At 37.9% G+C, this 15375-nt stretch overlaps 1 protein-coding gene across 1 annotated transcript; it reads right to left on the reverse strand.

Moving 5' to 3' along the window:
- Positions 1-4789: 4789 nt before the first annotated feature.
- LOC141973715 (programmed cell death 1 ligand 2-like) lies at positions 4790-11187 on the reverse strand. Its single transcript, XM_074932563.1, has 6 exons — positions 11132-11187; positions 9496-9858; positions 8132-8416; positions 7438-7578; positions 7011-7052; positions 4790-4872 (listed from the first exon to the last, which is right to left on the reverse strand). The coding sequence occupies exons 1-6, from the start codon at positions 11184-11186 to the stop codon at positions 4790-4792; spliced, it is 969 nt and encodes a 322-aa protein (XP_074788664.1). The 5' UTR covers position 11187.
- Positions 11188-15375: the final 4188 nt, after the last annotated feature.

Consider the following 15375-nt stretch of genomic DNA (forward strand, 5'->3'; position numbering starts at 1 on the left):
CTCACTAGTCTGAGACAACTCCATGGACTAGGATTGCAGTATTTTGGGGATGTGCAGAAGCATCCCTCAGCAGTTCATGGCTTCTTACATGAATCAGGAAATTCTTTGAGCTCCCAGTGCTTCATCTGACTTTATTATTCTCACAAAAATTCTGGGCCCCTCTTTAAACAAAAATTGTTGACCTTCTTCTGTTCCCTTTTTCCACCAAAAGCTTCTCCTTTCTCAGTGACATTCTCAGGCTTATATGTCTCTTCACAGATACATGGCTTCTTTGTTCTGCCAGGTTTTACTCTACTGCTCCAAGAATACAAGGTGGAGTTATGTCACCATTTCTCAGCTTAGCATGTTGGTGTAGCTGTTGCCAAGCTGGAGCACTGTTAAGACTGACAACTGGGAAGATTATGTTCATCATCTCACCTGAAAAAAGGTGGATTTCATACACAAATGCAGTCATACAGTAGCACAGCAATCTTCCTGCTAGCAACATTTCCACTACAATTAGAACTCTAAATTTCTGACTACATAGATTCCCCACCTCACCACAGGAAGCCCAGTCTTCACCAGCTGAGACTAATGTAATCATCTTGCCCCACTGCTTGAAAAACCTGTGTGTGTAAGGAATGTACTTAAACCCACTCTTCAAAATTCTACTGCACTTTCCTTATGTAAAGTGATTTCTAACACAGACTTTGCATGAAAGACATTTCACTTCTCACTTGGAAAAGCCCATTAAGGAAAGAGGGTTGTGAGTAAACAAACCTCAGCTGCAGAAAAAGGGCAGTAAACATAAAAGACAAAAGTAAATATATCTGAAGTCAATTAATGTTTCTTTCAAGTCAGCTTTTAACAATGTTTGCACAGTGCACTTACCTGTGTCAGCTGCTTTTTACCAGCTGCATACTGAAGTTGAATGTGCTCTGGCTATAAAATAGTATTTCAGGGCACACTTGACAACACGCTGAGGAAAATTAGGATGTCATGTCAAACCAGATAGCAGTCATTGATCTGAAGCCCACATTTTCATCAGAGTAAAAGAAAAGTCAGATAATTGCAAAGGATACAGAAGCTAATTTGAACAACAGATTTACAATCAAAGCTCACTTTGGGTTAGGAAGGACTTCTGGAGGTCACTTAGTTGATCCCCACCACCACAGAAAGTAAAACCAACTTTGATGTTAGATCTGTTCCAGTAACAGTGATTCCTTACAGTATAGAGATGGTTTGTAAAACCTTTCTCCTTTGCCATTTTGTGAATTAGGAAGATACTGGTCTTGGTGGCAAGCAGCATGTTTCTGTCAGGTGAAGGAAGAAATCCTGCAAGAAAAGATGACAGTGCTCTTTCTTAAGAAAGACATAGGGTTTTATTCATTGGCAGTCCAAACTTCTAAAAGGCATTCCCGGCTGCTCCCAGTAAGCCATGGTCAGAATCAACTGGTAGTTTTCTGGTATGCAGACATAAGTCTTGTAAGACTTACATTTCAACTGGCCATTAGAAATCCCCACTTCTGTCTTTTTCCAAAGCATTCTTGATGTTAACGGCTTCTTTCAGCCACCTCTATGCAGGTGTAAATCAAGTAAATAGCGAGGGTTTAGGCTGTTGCTTATATGAAGGTGAACATGGTACAAAACAGAGCTAATCTTACTCTCATCTGTGCTCCTAATCACAGAAAAAGCTGCAACTCACAAATACTAAAAATGTTGCTATGGTAGAAAAGCCCAGATGAACCTACCTCAAGCCCTTAAAATCTGTGATAAATAGCAGAGGTGAGGAATGAGCAGGAAAACTGATCACCCAATTTGCCTGTAGCTCCTGTGCTAAAACGGCAAATGTGTCACTTCATGTGACTCTAAAGCAGGTCAGAGGATTTCAAAAAGTCATGTTCCTTAGCCAGACAAGAAGAATTAAATAATGTATTTTATACATGCTTGTGAGAAATCATCATAATTAAAATTCAGTGAACTATGTTTTTGATTACTATAAACCAGTGAGTAAATTCTTTGCACATCTTTTCATACAAACATTCCACTAACTTTAACTGAATCCATACCTTTATACAGTACACTAACATGCTATTGCTTATGACAGCCTCCTAGCTGGGACAAATGTATGGAGATGAACAGAGGAGGTACATGTCAGAAAAGATAATTGAAGCTTCCTATGCAAGATATCCATTATGCCACTCTAAAATGTCAGCTGAGAGTGTAACTAAGTTTTAAAGTCAATCCCTACAAACTTATCTTTATGTTTCATTTAAAAGTATTTAATATTTTGTAGTCTAATAATATCAGCTCTTGACTCACTGCAAACTTCAAAACTATAAAAAGAAAAACCAAACCCTTCAAACATTTTGCAGACAGTTTACCTGTATCTAAAAGCTCTTACTTCAGCTGTTTCAAGATAACAGCATGTAAAACAGTAGCTGAAGCAGAAAGAACAGACTCATCACATCACACGCATATCATATGTTCAATGATTTACAGTAAAAAACAACTCATGCATGAATAGACACATATAGACTGGTCAAGCTGCTGATAAGCTAACTTTCACATACTAAGATGGTGACAATTATCCTGATTTATTTTTACTGCAGTTCATAAGTATCCAGAGAGAGCTGGTAAAAATAGGAACTTGTAAACCAAGATATATTTCTGGATATTCTTATGGTTATTACAGTAAATAGTACTATTGCTCTTTTCATATGAAATGGAGTGAATAGGGCATAGGATTGTTATGCAAAACTGAGCTGCCTCTGCCTAGGGATGGCAGGTGAAACGTTTCAGTGTACAGACCATTAAGAGGGAAAGAAGGGCAATGTTTGCTATGCCTGTAAAATGGGCAGGAAGTGCTGCCCACACCTGCTCTTCCTGCCCACGCCAAGGCAACGTTTACTCAACAGCATAAAATAATGTTAGGATGACTTTCATTTCAGTAAGGAACAAAGATAATCACCATAATCCAATTTCAGAGGCTGCCATGTACTATTTATGTTCACCCACATAAATTCAGTTTGAGTTGCTTCCATTTTATGATTATGAGGAAAAAATAAATGGAAAAATGCAAAATTAAGTCCTTCCAGGAATTCAGTGGGGTAGATTTTTTTTTACTGTGGCTGACAGAAGGGGCTTGTAGTTCTCAGCAGAGCACAGATGTGGCATGGGGAGAAATGGCTTGACCTTATGCACTGACCCTTAAGTATTGCTAGATGGTGCAAGCCAGGGCACTCTCCAAGCTACTATTGCATCTGAAGCTAAGCAGTGCTTCAAGAAGCTGCCTCTGATTCTCTGACATCTAGCTGATTTGCCATGTCAGCAAGGGCATAGCAAGCCTAGCGTGGATTTGTCTTAGCTGAATCCAGTGGCTACAAATGAGTATTTAAAGGTACAATACATAGATATTAAAGCAGAGGTGATGGCAGAGAGAGACTTGGTTTTCTCTTACACAAGTAAAATCAACAGCAGCTGTGCTATTTAAAAACAGCTGTCCCAGTGAAACAGAAAAGGTGTGAATCCTGTTTTTCTGGTCTCATAGCAGCACTGTAGGTCCACTCCATGCTGGAGTAAATAGCTGCAACATGACACTGGAGAAGCAGCTCCCAGCCAAATCCAGAGCAAGTGCTATGAAGAAAACCTTAACATTACTGATAACAGTATTTTTTTGTGAAACAGATAGCACTCTTCCAAGAGAAAGAGAATTACAAAAGTAGTTTCCATGTAAAGACCTTTCTTCAATCTTGTTAACATCTATCTTAGGAGAAAATGCAGCTCACAAGAGTTAGTGCCCTTTGAAAATAATGTGCACTGCGCAGTGCCCTTGCTTTATTATCTGATGACTACCTAAGATGTAAAGTTGTTTCCTGTCAGGCATTTTTTCAAAACTGGTGCTGTAGAAGCTACTCTCAGTACACAGCATATTTGGAGTTGAACAAGGAATTTTTAGGCATTCCAGTAATAGAAAGTAAAACAGGTAAGTGCCTGGCATGGAAAAGTCTCATCCTCTGAGAAAAGTTAAAATCACTGTTTCAAAATAATCAGTGGAGAAATCTAGCCGAGCTTCATTTTCACTTTTGCTTCCAAATTCCTCCTAAAAAAATTCTGTTGAGTAATCAGTTCAAATGTAAAACATCTTACTGTCATGTACTATAGCATCACTGTTCACGGTTTTTTACCTTACGCAAGGGGTTTTACATAGATTTTGCATTAAAATTGTCTTCTGTGACATAATGTTGATATATTGTTGGTGTTGGGATTTGAGGGGGTGGGATGGTGCTCTGTTCTTTGATTTAACTTCAACCTCTTACTGCTTTTGTCATATGAAATGTCTTCCATATATTGCCATCCTGCTGGGTACTTGTGGTAATTTCTAATTTAATTTGTTGCAAAGTTTGCAAATGAGATACAGGCATATAATGTTGTCTCCACCTGAAAGATGACTGTTTAGACATAAGATAGCATGTACATCTTTTATTCAAATTCCCACAAGATGTTTGAACTCAAGCAACATTCCTGAGACTGTAACAGTTAATAAAGGCATTCTTAAACAAAAATTCCTTGAACAACAGTAAGTCTATCTAGGCACTCAGATAACCTCTTCACAATGGTAAACCACATTTCATGATAGCATAATTCTCAGTAACTTCAAGATATGGTATCTAAAGAGGCATAACTTTCCGTTGCTGCAGTGCCAATAAATCCCCATGAGTTTACTGTTCATCCCAAACCTAAAGTGCTATAACTTTCCTTTGAAACAGATACAAAAAGTGCAAATTACAGCATGTGATATGAAGAGTTTTCACAGACCCACACTCCCATTGTCTCTTGAAGTCGTGACAGTTGACAAGTATAAAGCCTCAGTTTGAGAGTTAAAATCATCTCCTTAAAGAAAAAAAATGGAATAGTATTATTTTAAAAATCTGCAATAATTTAAGCAATAAAATAGCCTGATTTTAACAACTGAGTCTTAAAGAGTGAAAGGCCTGTCTTCATTGTATGTATGCTTTTCTGGGCTGTTCTGAAGTTACCATGGCTCCTTAAAGCTGCCATTAATTACAAAGACATCCTGTTGTAATCTTTTCAGAGAGAAGTATTCTCTCTCTCTCTTATCTGTGATCCAAATTCTGAATTTGCTATTACATCAAAGCTATCACTGACTCTCAGCCGTATAAATGAAATAAAACCCCTGAAATCTGGTTAGACAGCATCCATGGGAATGCTTGTCAGTAAAACCTATGTATCTGAATAAAAGTTTGCAGAACTGGGACTTCAGTGATGAGTTCAAATGTGCTGCAACTTCAGTGCTGATACAGCTTGAGCTGTAAATTAAAATGATAACATGAACAATCCTTGTTCCTGTAACCAGGGCCGTGTGGGTCATTTCCAAGGCTCTCTGGTAAAGTATCTGTGGCTTTTGTGCTTCAACTACCTACTCATCATGGAAAAAAGGTTCTTTCCAGTGTTTCTTAAAAATATATGATGCTGAGAAATATAAATGTTTGTCATATGACTTACTGCCTGTTGCACAAAGATTTCGGTCATTAAATGAAGAAGTAAAACAAAACCACAAAAAGCTACCTCTCCTTTAATTTCTTCATTTCAGTAAGTGCACAGAGGAGGCTAGGGCCTACAAAGTGAAAAAATTCTACAACAGTAATAAAAAAAAGCCACAGGAAGCCACGCCATGCTCAGACAGCATGCACTGGAATTATGTCCGGACATGTTCCAGCACTGTCCCCCAGATTGCTGCTTGCCTTGAGCTTTTGTTCATTTGCACATGGCATAATTCCACTAAAGTTTCACACCATCACATGAAAAATAAGAAAGGGCCTTTGACTACAGCAACACTGATTTCTGTGGGGTGAAAGTATTTTTCTGAAATTGTTATTTTGACTGTAATATATACCGATGGCAGTGGATTGGATAGCTACTGATAAAATGCAAGCACTACAATCAGAGGTGATATGAGAATCAGTGAATTCATGCCCTCTCCATCCAATCCCTAGTTTTCATTTCACCTACAGAAGTTATTTTTAAACTGATGACTTCCTGATGTATTTGTTTAAGCAATGAGAAACACGGGTGGGTTCTCAAGTAAATCCGGTCCTTGAAAATACCCCGAAGTTGCCTACATGTCCAGAAGCTGCTGTGTATTTTTTCTTCAGGCTGCTCAGTGAGCTACATCACAGTTTTGCTCCAGCTTTGCTCCTTGGGGGAGAATCATGCATATTCCTGGAGCATGTTAGGCAGCCTTGGGGCTTGCCTCAATAGGCTGTTACAGTCTGCTTGGACTCCAGGAACCCAATGTCACCATACCTAATACCGGCCACAGCCTCTCTCCTGACAATACATTAACCTATCAGACTTTTATTTATAGGTAACAAATCTGATTTATATAAATAGGTGTTTTAAGAGCTTTCTTATCATATTGCTTATAGTTTTCTATGAGGGTTTTTTTTTTTCCTTTTGTAGTGCAGGACAGTTATATGCATCCTGATACTTTTTTAGACGTTATCTTCCTTCTGCAACATGAAAAATTCCTGGATGTCTAGGAAAGTCACATACTTGTAAGATGAGATGTGGCTCAGTGGATGATCTAATATTCTGGATAAATGAGGTATCATTGTTAAAACCTGTGCCCTGAGCTGAAAGTATAACAGACTATTACCACAAAAATCTTGATGCCATCCAAAACAACCAGCTTTCTATGTGTATCTTGCTCAGATGAGGCTACTAGAACTGCAGTTAGTATACAGAGGTGTATACCAAGCTATATACACAAGCTACCTGTATTTCAGTGGAAGGGAACAAACTTTTATATATTTTTACATCACCTGTGAGAAATTCATAATGTTAGATACTGCATTTTTTTAAAATTGTATAAAAAGTTTGATTTAAATTCAAAACTAGCCTCTATTTTGATGTAACATTATTTAAGTTGCCATCTACATATTTATAAAGATTTTAGCTGTAAGAAAGAAAAAAATATAAGCATAAATATAGAATACCCTACGACTTACTGTTCTCATCTTTCAGGTTAGGGTTCAGTTTTCTTTTCTTGTCTGTTAAAGTAAATATATACAGATTTAGATTAAATATTCTAGATATTAAATTCAACAAACTTTTAGATTAAACTGAGTTTTAAGCACATTTAAGTTTATTATTAACTCCTGCCGAATACATAAACTTCTTTACACTACACTTCTTTTCTTTTACAAATTTTGAACTAAATTCTGAAGTCCTTAATAGCAAGACTTTCATTTCATGACAGTATATTTGTCTGTACTAGAGTCTATGCATGTGCAAGAAAATACTAGAATAATAGCCTGTTTGTTCTATTATCTTTCCACTATTGCACTTGCAAACAAGAAAAGAAACACTATTTGTAAAAGTCCATTACAACATACTACTTTAATTAAAACATATACTATCTGAAGCAAAATGTACCTTTTTTTGATTGACCATTCTTGAATGATTTTCTCTTTTGAAAGATTATTAGTGCAGAGGGAAGGACAGCTACCATCACACATGTGGGGATGATAAATAAGATCAGGGATTTTTGTCCGCTGTACGGTGTGCTCATTAAAGCTGTCAAAAACATGAAAATAAAGTAAGTTTATAACTTACAAAACAGATATCTTCTATGAATTTGGCAGTTCTGATTCTTCACTGTCTTGCTCTGACTGAACAAAAGATCCTTAAAATTTATCAATGTAGCGTTTTACACTCATTTTAGGAATACTGTAATCTGCAATATTACTATAAGGATCTTTACAAAAAAATAGGGAAATCTCTCATTTGTATAGTATTTGAATGAGCAGTACCACAATTTTTCTGTATCCCATTTGAAGAAAAATTAATTAGTAGTCTAGATCAGGGATGACACCCATGCAAATTAAAGGATTTCCTCTGTACTGGCAGCCAAATAATGGGAACTACCCTAAAATTAAAATATAAAGAAAAATTACAGACTGGCTTGTTGGAGTGCAAGCTAGCTGAGGCTTCAAAGGTGTAAATAATACTGACTTGTTTCTTTTCCAATATTACACTGTTTTCTAGAACCGAAGTCCAGTGGTGGATCAGAGTACAAGATACATGTACAAATACTCCCTGTCTTGTACGAATTCAAGGTGATACAAACCTAAAGTAGAAATGTGAGCTGAAGTTTCTCCATTTAGTTCTTTATTCCAGAACACACAGCTGCAGTTCTCACTCATATTTGGTTTGAATGTCAGCATGCTGGTGACGTTGTAGAGGCCATCTGCGGTCAGGGTATAGGTGGTATTTACAGATCCACTGAGATTGAAGTTCTTCGCATTTTGCCAGAAAACCTCTGCCAGAGGAAAGCCTTCTGACTGACACATAAAAACAAACTTGTCTTCACCTGGTTTTCTCATTACTTGTGTGTTTATTTTCTTGTAGGGTGCTGCATAAGAAGAAGTTGAGGAAAATTATGCAACAATAGTAATTTTCTCACTTCACTCTTCCTCCTTCCTATTAATGCCATATTTTGCCTAACACTGTATTTGAGGTACACTTATTTGAAATTATGAAGGATGTTTTGTAGAACGATTCAATATTCATTGTTCAATCCTTGTCACGCCTATAGCGACAGAACTTATTCCACTACTTTATACAAGGCAGCAGTTGACACTGAATTTATAATTCATCAGTACATAGGAAACAAGTGAAGTCTCATGGGGCTCTGTTTTTACTTTTTGAATATGCTACTTCAAGACAAGGGCCATTTTTAATGTTTATTTTACCAGCTTATAAATAAGTGTGATATTTTCATCATATTAGAACAAAATGAACTTAATTTCTGTGAGGATAGTTCAGAGGAACCAATGTGGGTCTTAAAAATTGATGTATCCATTTTTGCATTTTACAAAGCTCATTGTTTAAATAGCTGTGTGGGAAATGAATGCAGCCTTGTATCACATGGACATACTGCAGTTAGTGGGAAACACCAGAAGCCTTTCAAAGGACTGGTCTATCACGCTACCCAGTAACGTGCGCCTTTATTGCTAATGTCCATTTGGCTTCAGTGAACACAGGAAATAATATGTCCTTGCTCTGCAGTCACTCAGGGAATTCCCAGCCACTTGGGTGGCTGCAGCAGTGCACATAAGTAGAGAATCAAAGAACCTCTGAGAAACTTTTGGGAATGGCTAGAGGTGGCCCAACAGGGCAGGGGTTCAAATGAGAGGTGGGGTGTGGGGACACTGGAGAAGAGGGTGTGGGAAGAAAGAGAAGGATGAAGGAGGGGGCACAGTTGCTGTCTCTCTCTGGCACAGGCTGCTCTGGGAGAAGCTCAGCTGGCTGTTGAACTGAAGAGCAGAGAGCACTAAGACAGCTGCTTTGGTTCACCTGGGGGCTGAGCACAGGGTCTTGGTGAGAGAATTAGCAACAAATTCCTCCAAATTCATCAATTTCTACAAGTCTGTAGGAACGTAGTAGAGACATCTCAGTGAATATATACTTACATTCAATTCAGCCACTAACCTTTTACCTCCAAAGTAATGTACTTATAGTCCACGCCCTGGTAGTCAATGAGACAAAGGTAAGATCCTGCATCTGTGATCTTCACGCTAGTGATCTGAAGGATAGCTCGTCCCAATTTCAGTTCACTGTGCAGAAGTGCTGCTCTTCCTATGTAATCTTGGTGTTGGGATGGAGGAAATGCTTTCCCATTGCGGAGTGTGTACACCTCCTTTGATTTTGACTGGCTCTGTCCTTTTTGCTCCCAAACAACAGTCAGGAGTCCTAGGTTTAACGAACCGTTCACAGGAAATCTGCATTCCATGGTCACATTGCTCCCATACTCCACAATGTATAGCTGTTGAGGAACTTCAACTGTAAATAAAGCTATGGCAGGAAAAGAAAACAGTTTCATTTGTTGCATTAAAATATGTTTTGATTTTCTTTAAATTTGGGAAAAAAGGTGTCGTAGTCAGGCATATGGTTACTGATTTCACTAAAAGTTTTAAGGATTTTTTGTTCCTACTCACACATGTCAGTAGTATTTATAGCAAATCATCTATATTCTGTATTGATTAAGAGTCTGAGAAACAAAATGAGCAAGGATTTATTTTCACATTGTAGGAATAACTTAAGGCTGGGTCAGTCGTAACACAGGGAGCACTTCTGTGGAACTATGATTGTATCTTATATGTCCTAAGATTCTCGTAAAAGCAACAGTTAATAGTGGAAATAGTAAATCTAATTTCATTATCCTTTACAAAGAGACAATCACTTTTCTCTTTGTAAAGGTTACACTGAATAAGTGTAACTTGAAAGAACTGCCATGTAGCAATTACAGTCCTCCACAAGCCTGGGACCATGTGAGTATCATTTGATCCCATGGATCTTCTCAGATACATGCAACAGTATTACAGAAAATATATCAAAATAAGCTTCTTAGCCATTCACCAAATCTGAAATTTATAGTTATGAATAGATCACCATTTTAGTGTACTTGATAAATGAGACTTATTCATGACACATCATTCAATATGCTTTCTATATTGGATGTACCATATATTGATAGATTTAATTCAGAAGAACTTGGAAGTATTGATAGTGACACTCCAAAGAGAAGTTCATGCAACTGCTTATGCATTCCTTTTATTTCAAGTGTTTGTGAAATACTTAGAGGGAAGGCTTCAGTTCCCCTTAGTAATGTTTGTTTATTCACCTTCATACAAACATAATGAGGGAAAAAATAGTAGGAAAAAGTGCCAGGCCCCTTCTGGGCTTTAGGCAGGCTGCTCCTGCTACAGGCATGGACAGGGGAATACATGTGGTTTTACTCGACTGCCTCACACTGAGGTTGTTCCGCTTTACAATGGGCTTAGGTTGCTTTGGCCATCTTCCCTCTCATAGCCATGCCTGCTAATGCTAGATGCCTCAGCTGTCACTACACTATGGTTTAAAGATTTGGTTGTGGAAAGCGTCAGACATCTGTCCCATGTACTGTTAGTACATGATGCCTTCTGTAAGACACTGCAAAGCAGAGGCTCCAGACATCACTGGCTATTCATGAAAGTATTGTTGGAGGTGCTGAAGCCCGTGTACTGAGGGCATAGTGGTATCTGCTGCATTGGTTCTGCTGGTGGAATTGAAATGTAGTTTCTCTCACCTGAACCCACAGAGAGCTGCAATTCCAACAACAGCACTGTGAGGATCTGGAACATTTTCTCAGGTGGATCTGAAACAAAAGTAGGATTGCATCAGAACCTGCTACAACTACCTTCTGCTGAAGTAGATTAGAGCCATGCTAAACTTGAGAACCTATCACAGCTAAAAATCAGACAATACACCCCACCACACCCCCCCAAAATACTAGACTACCACTAGAAACATGGCAAATCCTGATTCAAGCAACCTGTGCACACACATGGAATATGAACCACTGGCGTGAAGCAATGAAGGGAAATAAAACATTTCTACAACTCCACCTGTGAGGCTTTCAGGATCTGTAGCTTGCAGGCAATCTTAAATAGTCTGACAGTGAAGTGCTTTTACAACTTCACATTGAAAAAGTCAAATGCAGTTGGCTTCTCACAAGTGGGAGAACTTCACAAACATGCCAAAGCAGACTTTTTTAACTGCCTGCACTAACACCTTATCTAGTTTAAAAAAACACTAACCCTGATTTTGTTTCAACTCTACATACTTTTTTGAGGATATTTTCTGAGTTCTTTAACCTCAAGACCAGCAGATACCTGGAACACAATGTTAAGTACTGGAAATCTTGGGGTGGGTAAACTAAAGTTTGCTTCAGAATGGATTAGATATGAAGACTTAATACTGCTAATTCTTTCACTTTCCACATGGCAGCACCTGACAACAAAGTATGTTGTATTACTGACAGTAAACCAACAGCCCTGAAGTAATGCAAAAGGAAAAAGTCCAGGTTTAGAGTATCTTCCTGTTCCAGTAACAAGCAAACTATTGTTTACAGTTTTGTATACAGATTAGTAGAACTAAAAAGCAAAAAACATTTGCAGGGGCAACGTTTATAAAACTGAAGAGATTGTAGAAAAGAAGGAAGAATTACTTTGAATAAAGCATGATAACATATAGTATAATATGAAAAATTAGAGAAGGAGATCCAGAAATAAGCATAAGGAAGTAAAGAAGAGAAGGAGCAATTTTAGACTTCCCCAGATCTAGACTTACTGGAGAGGGTTTTTAATTTTACTTCCCTATTCATTTGTGGCTTAACTTAAAACATTATGTCTCTGATCTTCTCAGATGCTGCATTTCTCTGATTGCTTCCACCTTTCACCTCTCAGTACCTCACAAAGTAAGGCTCAAGCTTTAGCAAAGTTAGCAGCCAAAATTAAAGAACTTTTTCTGAAAATTTAGAACATAATCTTTTGATGTCACAGCTAAAGGTGACCCTTATGTCACCATAAATGTTCATATGCAAACTACAGTAAGCAGACTTATTACGTGCAAATAAAAGCTAGTTATCTTTATCAGAGGACTGAGTTGCCAGTAATTAATGTGTGATAAATCGTAATTATTTTAGCTGTATGAGAAAGGAGCTAATAAAACCCATCAGCATCAGTACCTCCATTTCTTGGAGGCAGAAACAAAGACCCTCTACTGCCCTGACAGCTGGGTTAAATTTCACTCATTATGTAGCCACCAGTGTTGCACAGATAATACTATAAAGAATTTTACCATCCTCAATCTCCTGCTGTGTTCGCTTCTTCACACAGCCTACCTAGAAGCAGGTGGACATAGAAGGAAGAACTGAATGAAGAATGGAAGATCACTGTTTAGATCCCTGGGTTAGCCTCATTTGGGACATTTGAGGTGATCTACTCTTTTTATAGCTATGAGTACATTGAGAATGCAGAGCATGTATCTTGCATAACATGGGATGGGACTTTTTAAAATATACATATTACTGAGAATAAAAGGATAGAACAAAAATAAGGTGATACACCACCAAAATCCCAGCAGGCAACAATCATAAATATAAGTAAATCTTGCCTGACCAAATGGATTAGTATGAGAAGAACATGACACATATTATAAATAGAAGAACCTAAACAGGGAAACCTTTTTGCTTGTGATATTGAAAGCAGAGTCATAGAATGGTTGTGGAATATGTATTAGAAGGATCAAGGATCTATCAGCAAGGATCTGTATTAGAAGCCATCATTCTTTATTTTATGATCTTACTAATGGACATCAACCTGTTGTGCAACCTTGGTGCAATGCAACCATACAACTTAATCATATGGCTCTGCCAAGTATCCTGACACAATTCCATGAGGAAGGTCTGCACCAGCATCTGGAAGGTGATTTCGTCTGAGCTTGCAGTACCAACCATTCACGCTGTTACAGGATAGCCCTCATTTTCTCCCTACCTTTTGTAAAACATACGCCATGCTCTGCTATGCAGTAGTCCTTGTACACAACTACCCTCACAAGTTCATCCATAGCACTATCTTTTTTTTCCTTTAAACAAAAGGCCGTTTCTAAAGTGTATTTGTCATCTGTCTGTTACCACTTCATAGGAATATAACAAAGGAACACTGCACCATGAATATCAGCACTTAGTGGTTCTGGCAGCAAAGTCAGAAATTGAAATTTACATCTGAGAACATGAGGAAGTCGCATGACATTTCAACAGCAATTCAGATCCTGTCAGTAAATGAATTTCCCAGACCAATCTGCAGAAGAAAAGGCAAGTTTTCACACAGTGCTGTGTGATTATGGAAATGAAGCTGAATAAACCTTTGAGGGTTGAGGTGATGAAAACCATAGCATCAGACATCTAAAAACTATCATGGCTTTTTATGACTTGTAATAGTTTCAATGAGGATGTAGGGCCCAGGGCTAAAAATTTGAATGGGAACAATGAAAACAAAGGCATGACAATATCAATAGAAGAAGGGAGGAATATAATCTTCTCTTTTTATATAGCTTTTTTTTTTTTTTTTACTGTAAGTACTAAGTTGAAACATGTACTTAATTTTCTTTGGCCCAAAAGGAACATGTTCTGGTAAGTTTTCTTAGTGAATACAGAGTGAAACCCAGAAGGCAATCATAATAAATTGCTAAAATTCCCCCAAAAGGTCAAAACAACACTATGCATAGTTTTCCTCCTTTTGATTCAGCTGATCATGTCTATGACTTTAGTCCTGACCCCAGCTCACATGCCCACAGGGATTGTAACACTCATCTCCCCCGCGAAATGTAACTTTTGGCCAATGGATTGTACCAGTTCACATAAAGTCTCAAAATTCTCCTGGTAAGGAGTGAGAAAGATATTTTTTTTTCCCTCAGAAAATTTAGACTCAGCATTCCCATTTCAAACTGCACAAGCTGTACACTCCAGGCCACAATATTGTTTTCAACATATTCAATTTTTAACATGAAGTATAGACTTTCCGTTCTTCAGACAGAAGTGAAAAGATGCTTGTTCTACAGAGCTGTATAAGGCTGCTCTCAGAAGGTAAAAGTGGTGGCAAAAGGGGAACATCCAACTCTGCTATATGCTTGGAGCTCCTGAGCAAAAGCTGAGGTACTTCTTTCAGGCAGCTGTGCTTTGTGTAGATCTCTTTGACATGCATTTATTGTTATGGCTACTGGATCTTCTTTTTGCGGAACACTCAGGTTGTGAACCACAGTGAGTTGGCAAAGGAGGTTGGCACGAATCTGATCAGAAGGTAGAACTGATGTGACCTCAGTGACAACTCCCACGATGTTGACAATACTGCAGAGTTTGCAAGAACCTTTGTAAGCAAAAGGACATTAAAAACACAGAATATTTTACAATCTACTCCTTGGAAATAAAGATTGAAACCCATATCTGAATAATGTGAACTGTGAATTCAATTCTATTCCTTCCATCCATGTAGCTGAAAGATTGTCGTGCTCTTCTTAAATAAAAGGAGCATCTTAGTATAAGACTTTAATACAAGACCCTCTGACACCACCTTTGGTTAGTAGTCTTGCTATGATTGTACCTGCCCATGGCAGGAATGTTGGACTAGATGAGGTTCCATTCAACTCAAACCATTCTATGATTCTATGATTGTACAGTTGGTTGCTGCCAACACAAGGATAAGAAAGGATGCTGTGCATGATGAATCTTCTTTATGTTGTCCACAGAATGAACACAGAGTACAGTGACTGATTCAGGGACGTTATAGTCTAACAAATCATGGATAACCCTTTCCTGGAAACATCATTTCAGTTATTAAAATATTTGTTTTCCAGTGAATGGATGATTAAGAACAGTAAACACATTTAGCATTTACATAATGACGCTTAGTAGCAGTAAGTAAGGACAGTTTTGTAGACCAAGAGCATATCTTCCGCTTGAATAATCATAACTGTTTGAAAACCTAAACAAGC

This window comes from Athene noctua, chromosome Z (genome assembly GCF_965140245.1).
Source record: "Athene noctua chromosome Z, bAthNoc1.hap1.1, whole genome shotgun sequence".
NCBI lineage: Eukaryota > Metazoa > Chordata > Aves > Strigiformes > Strigidae > Athene > Athene noctua.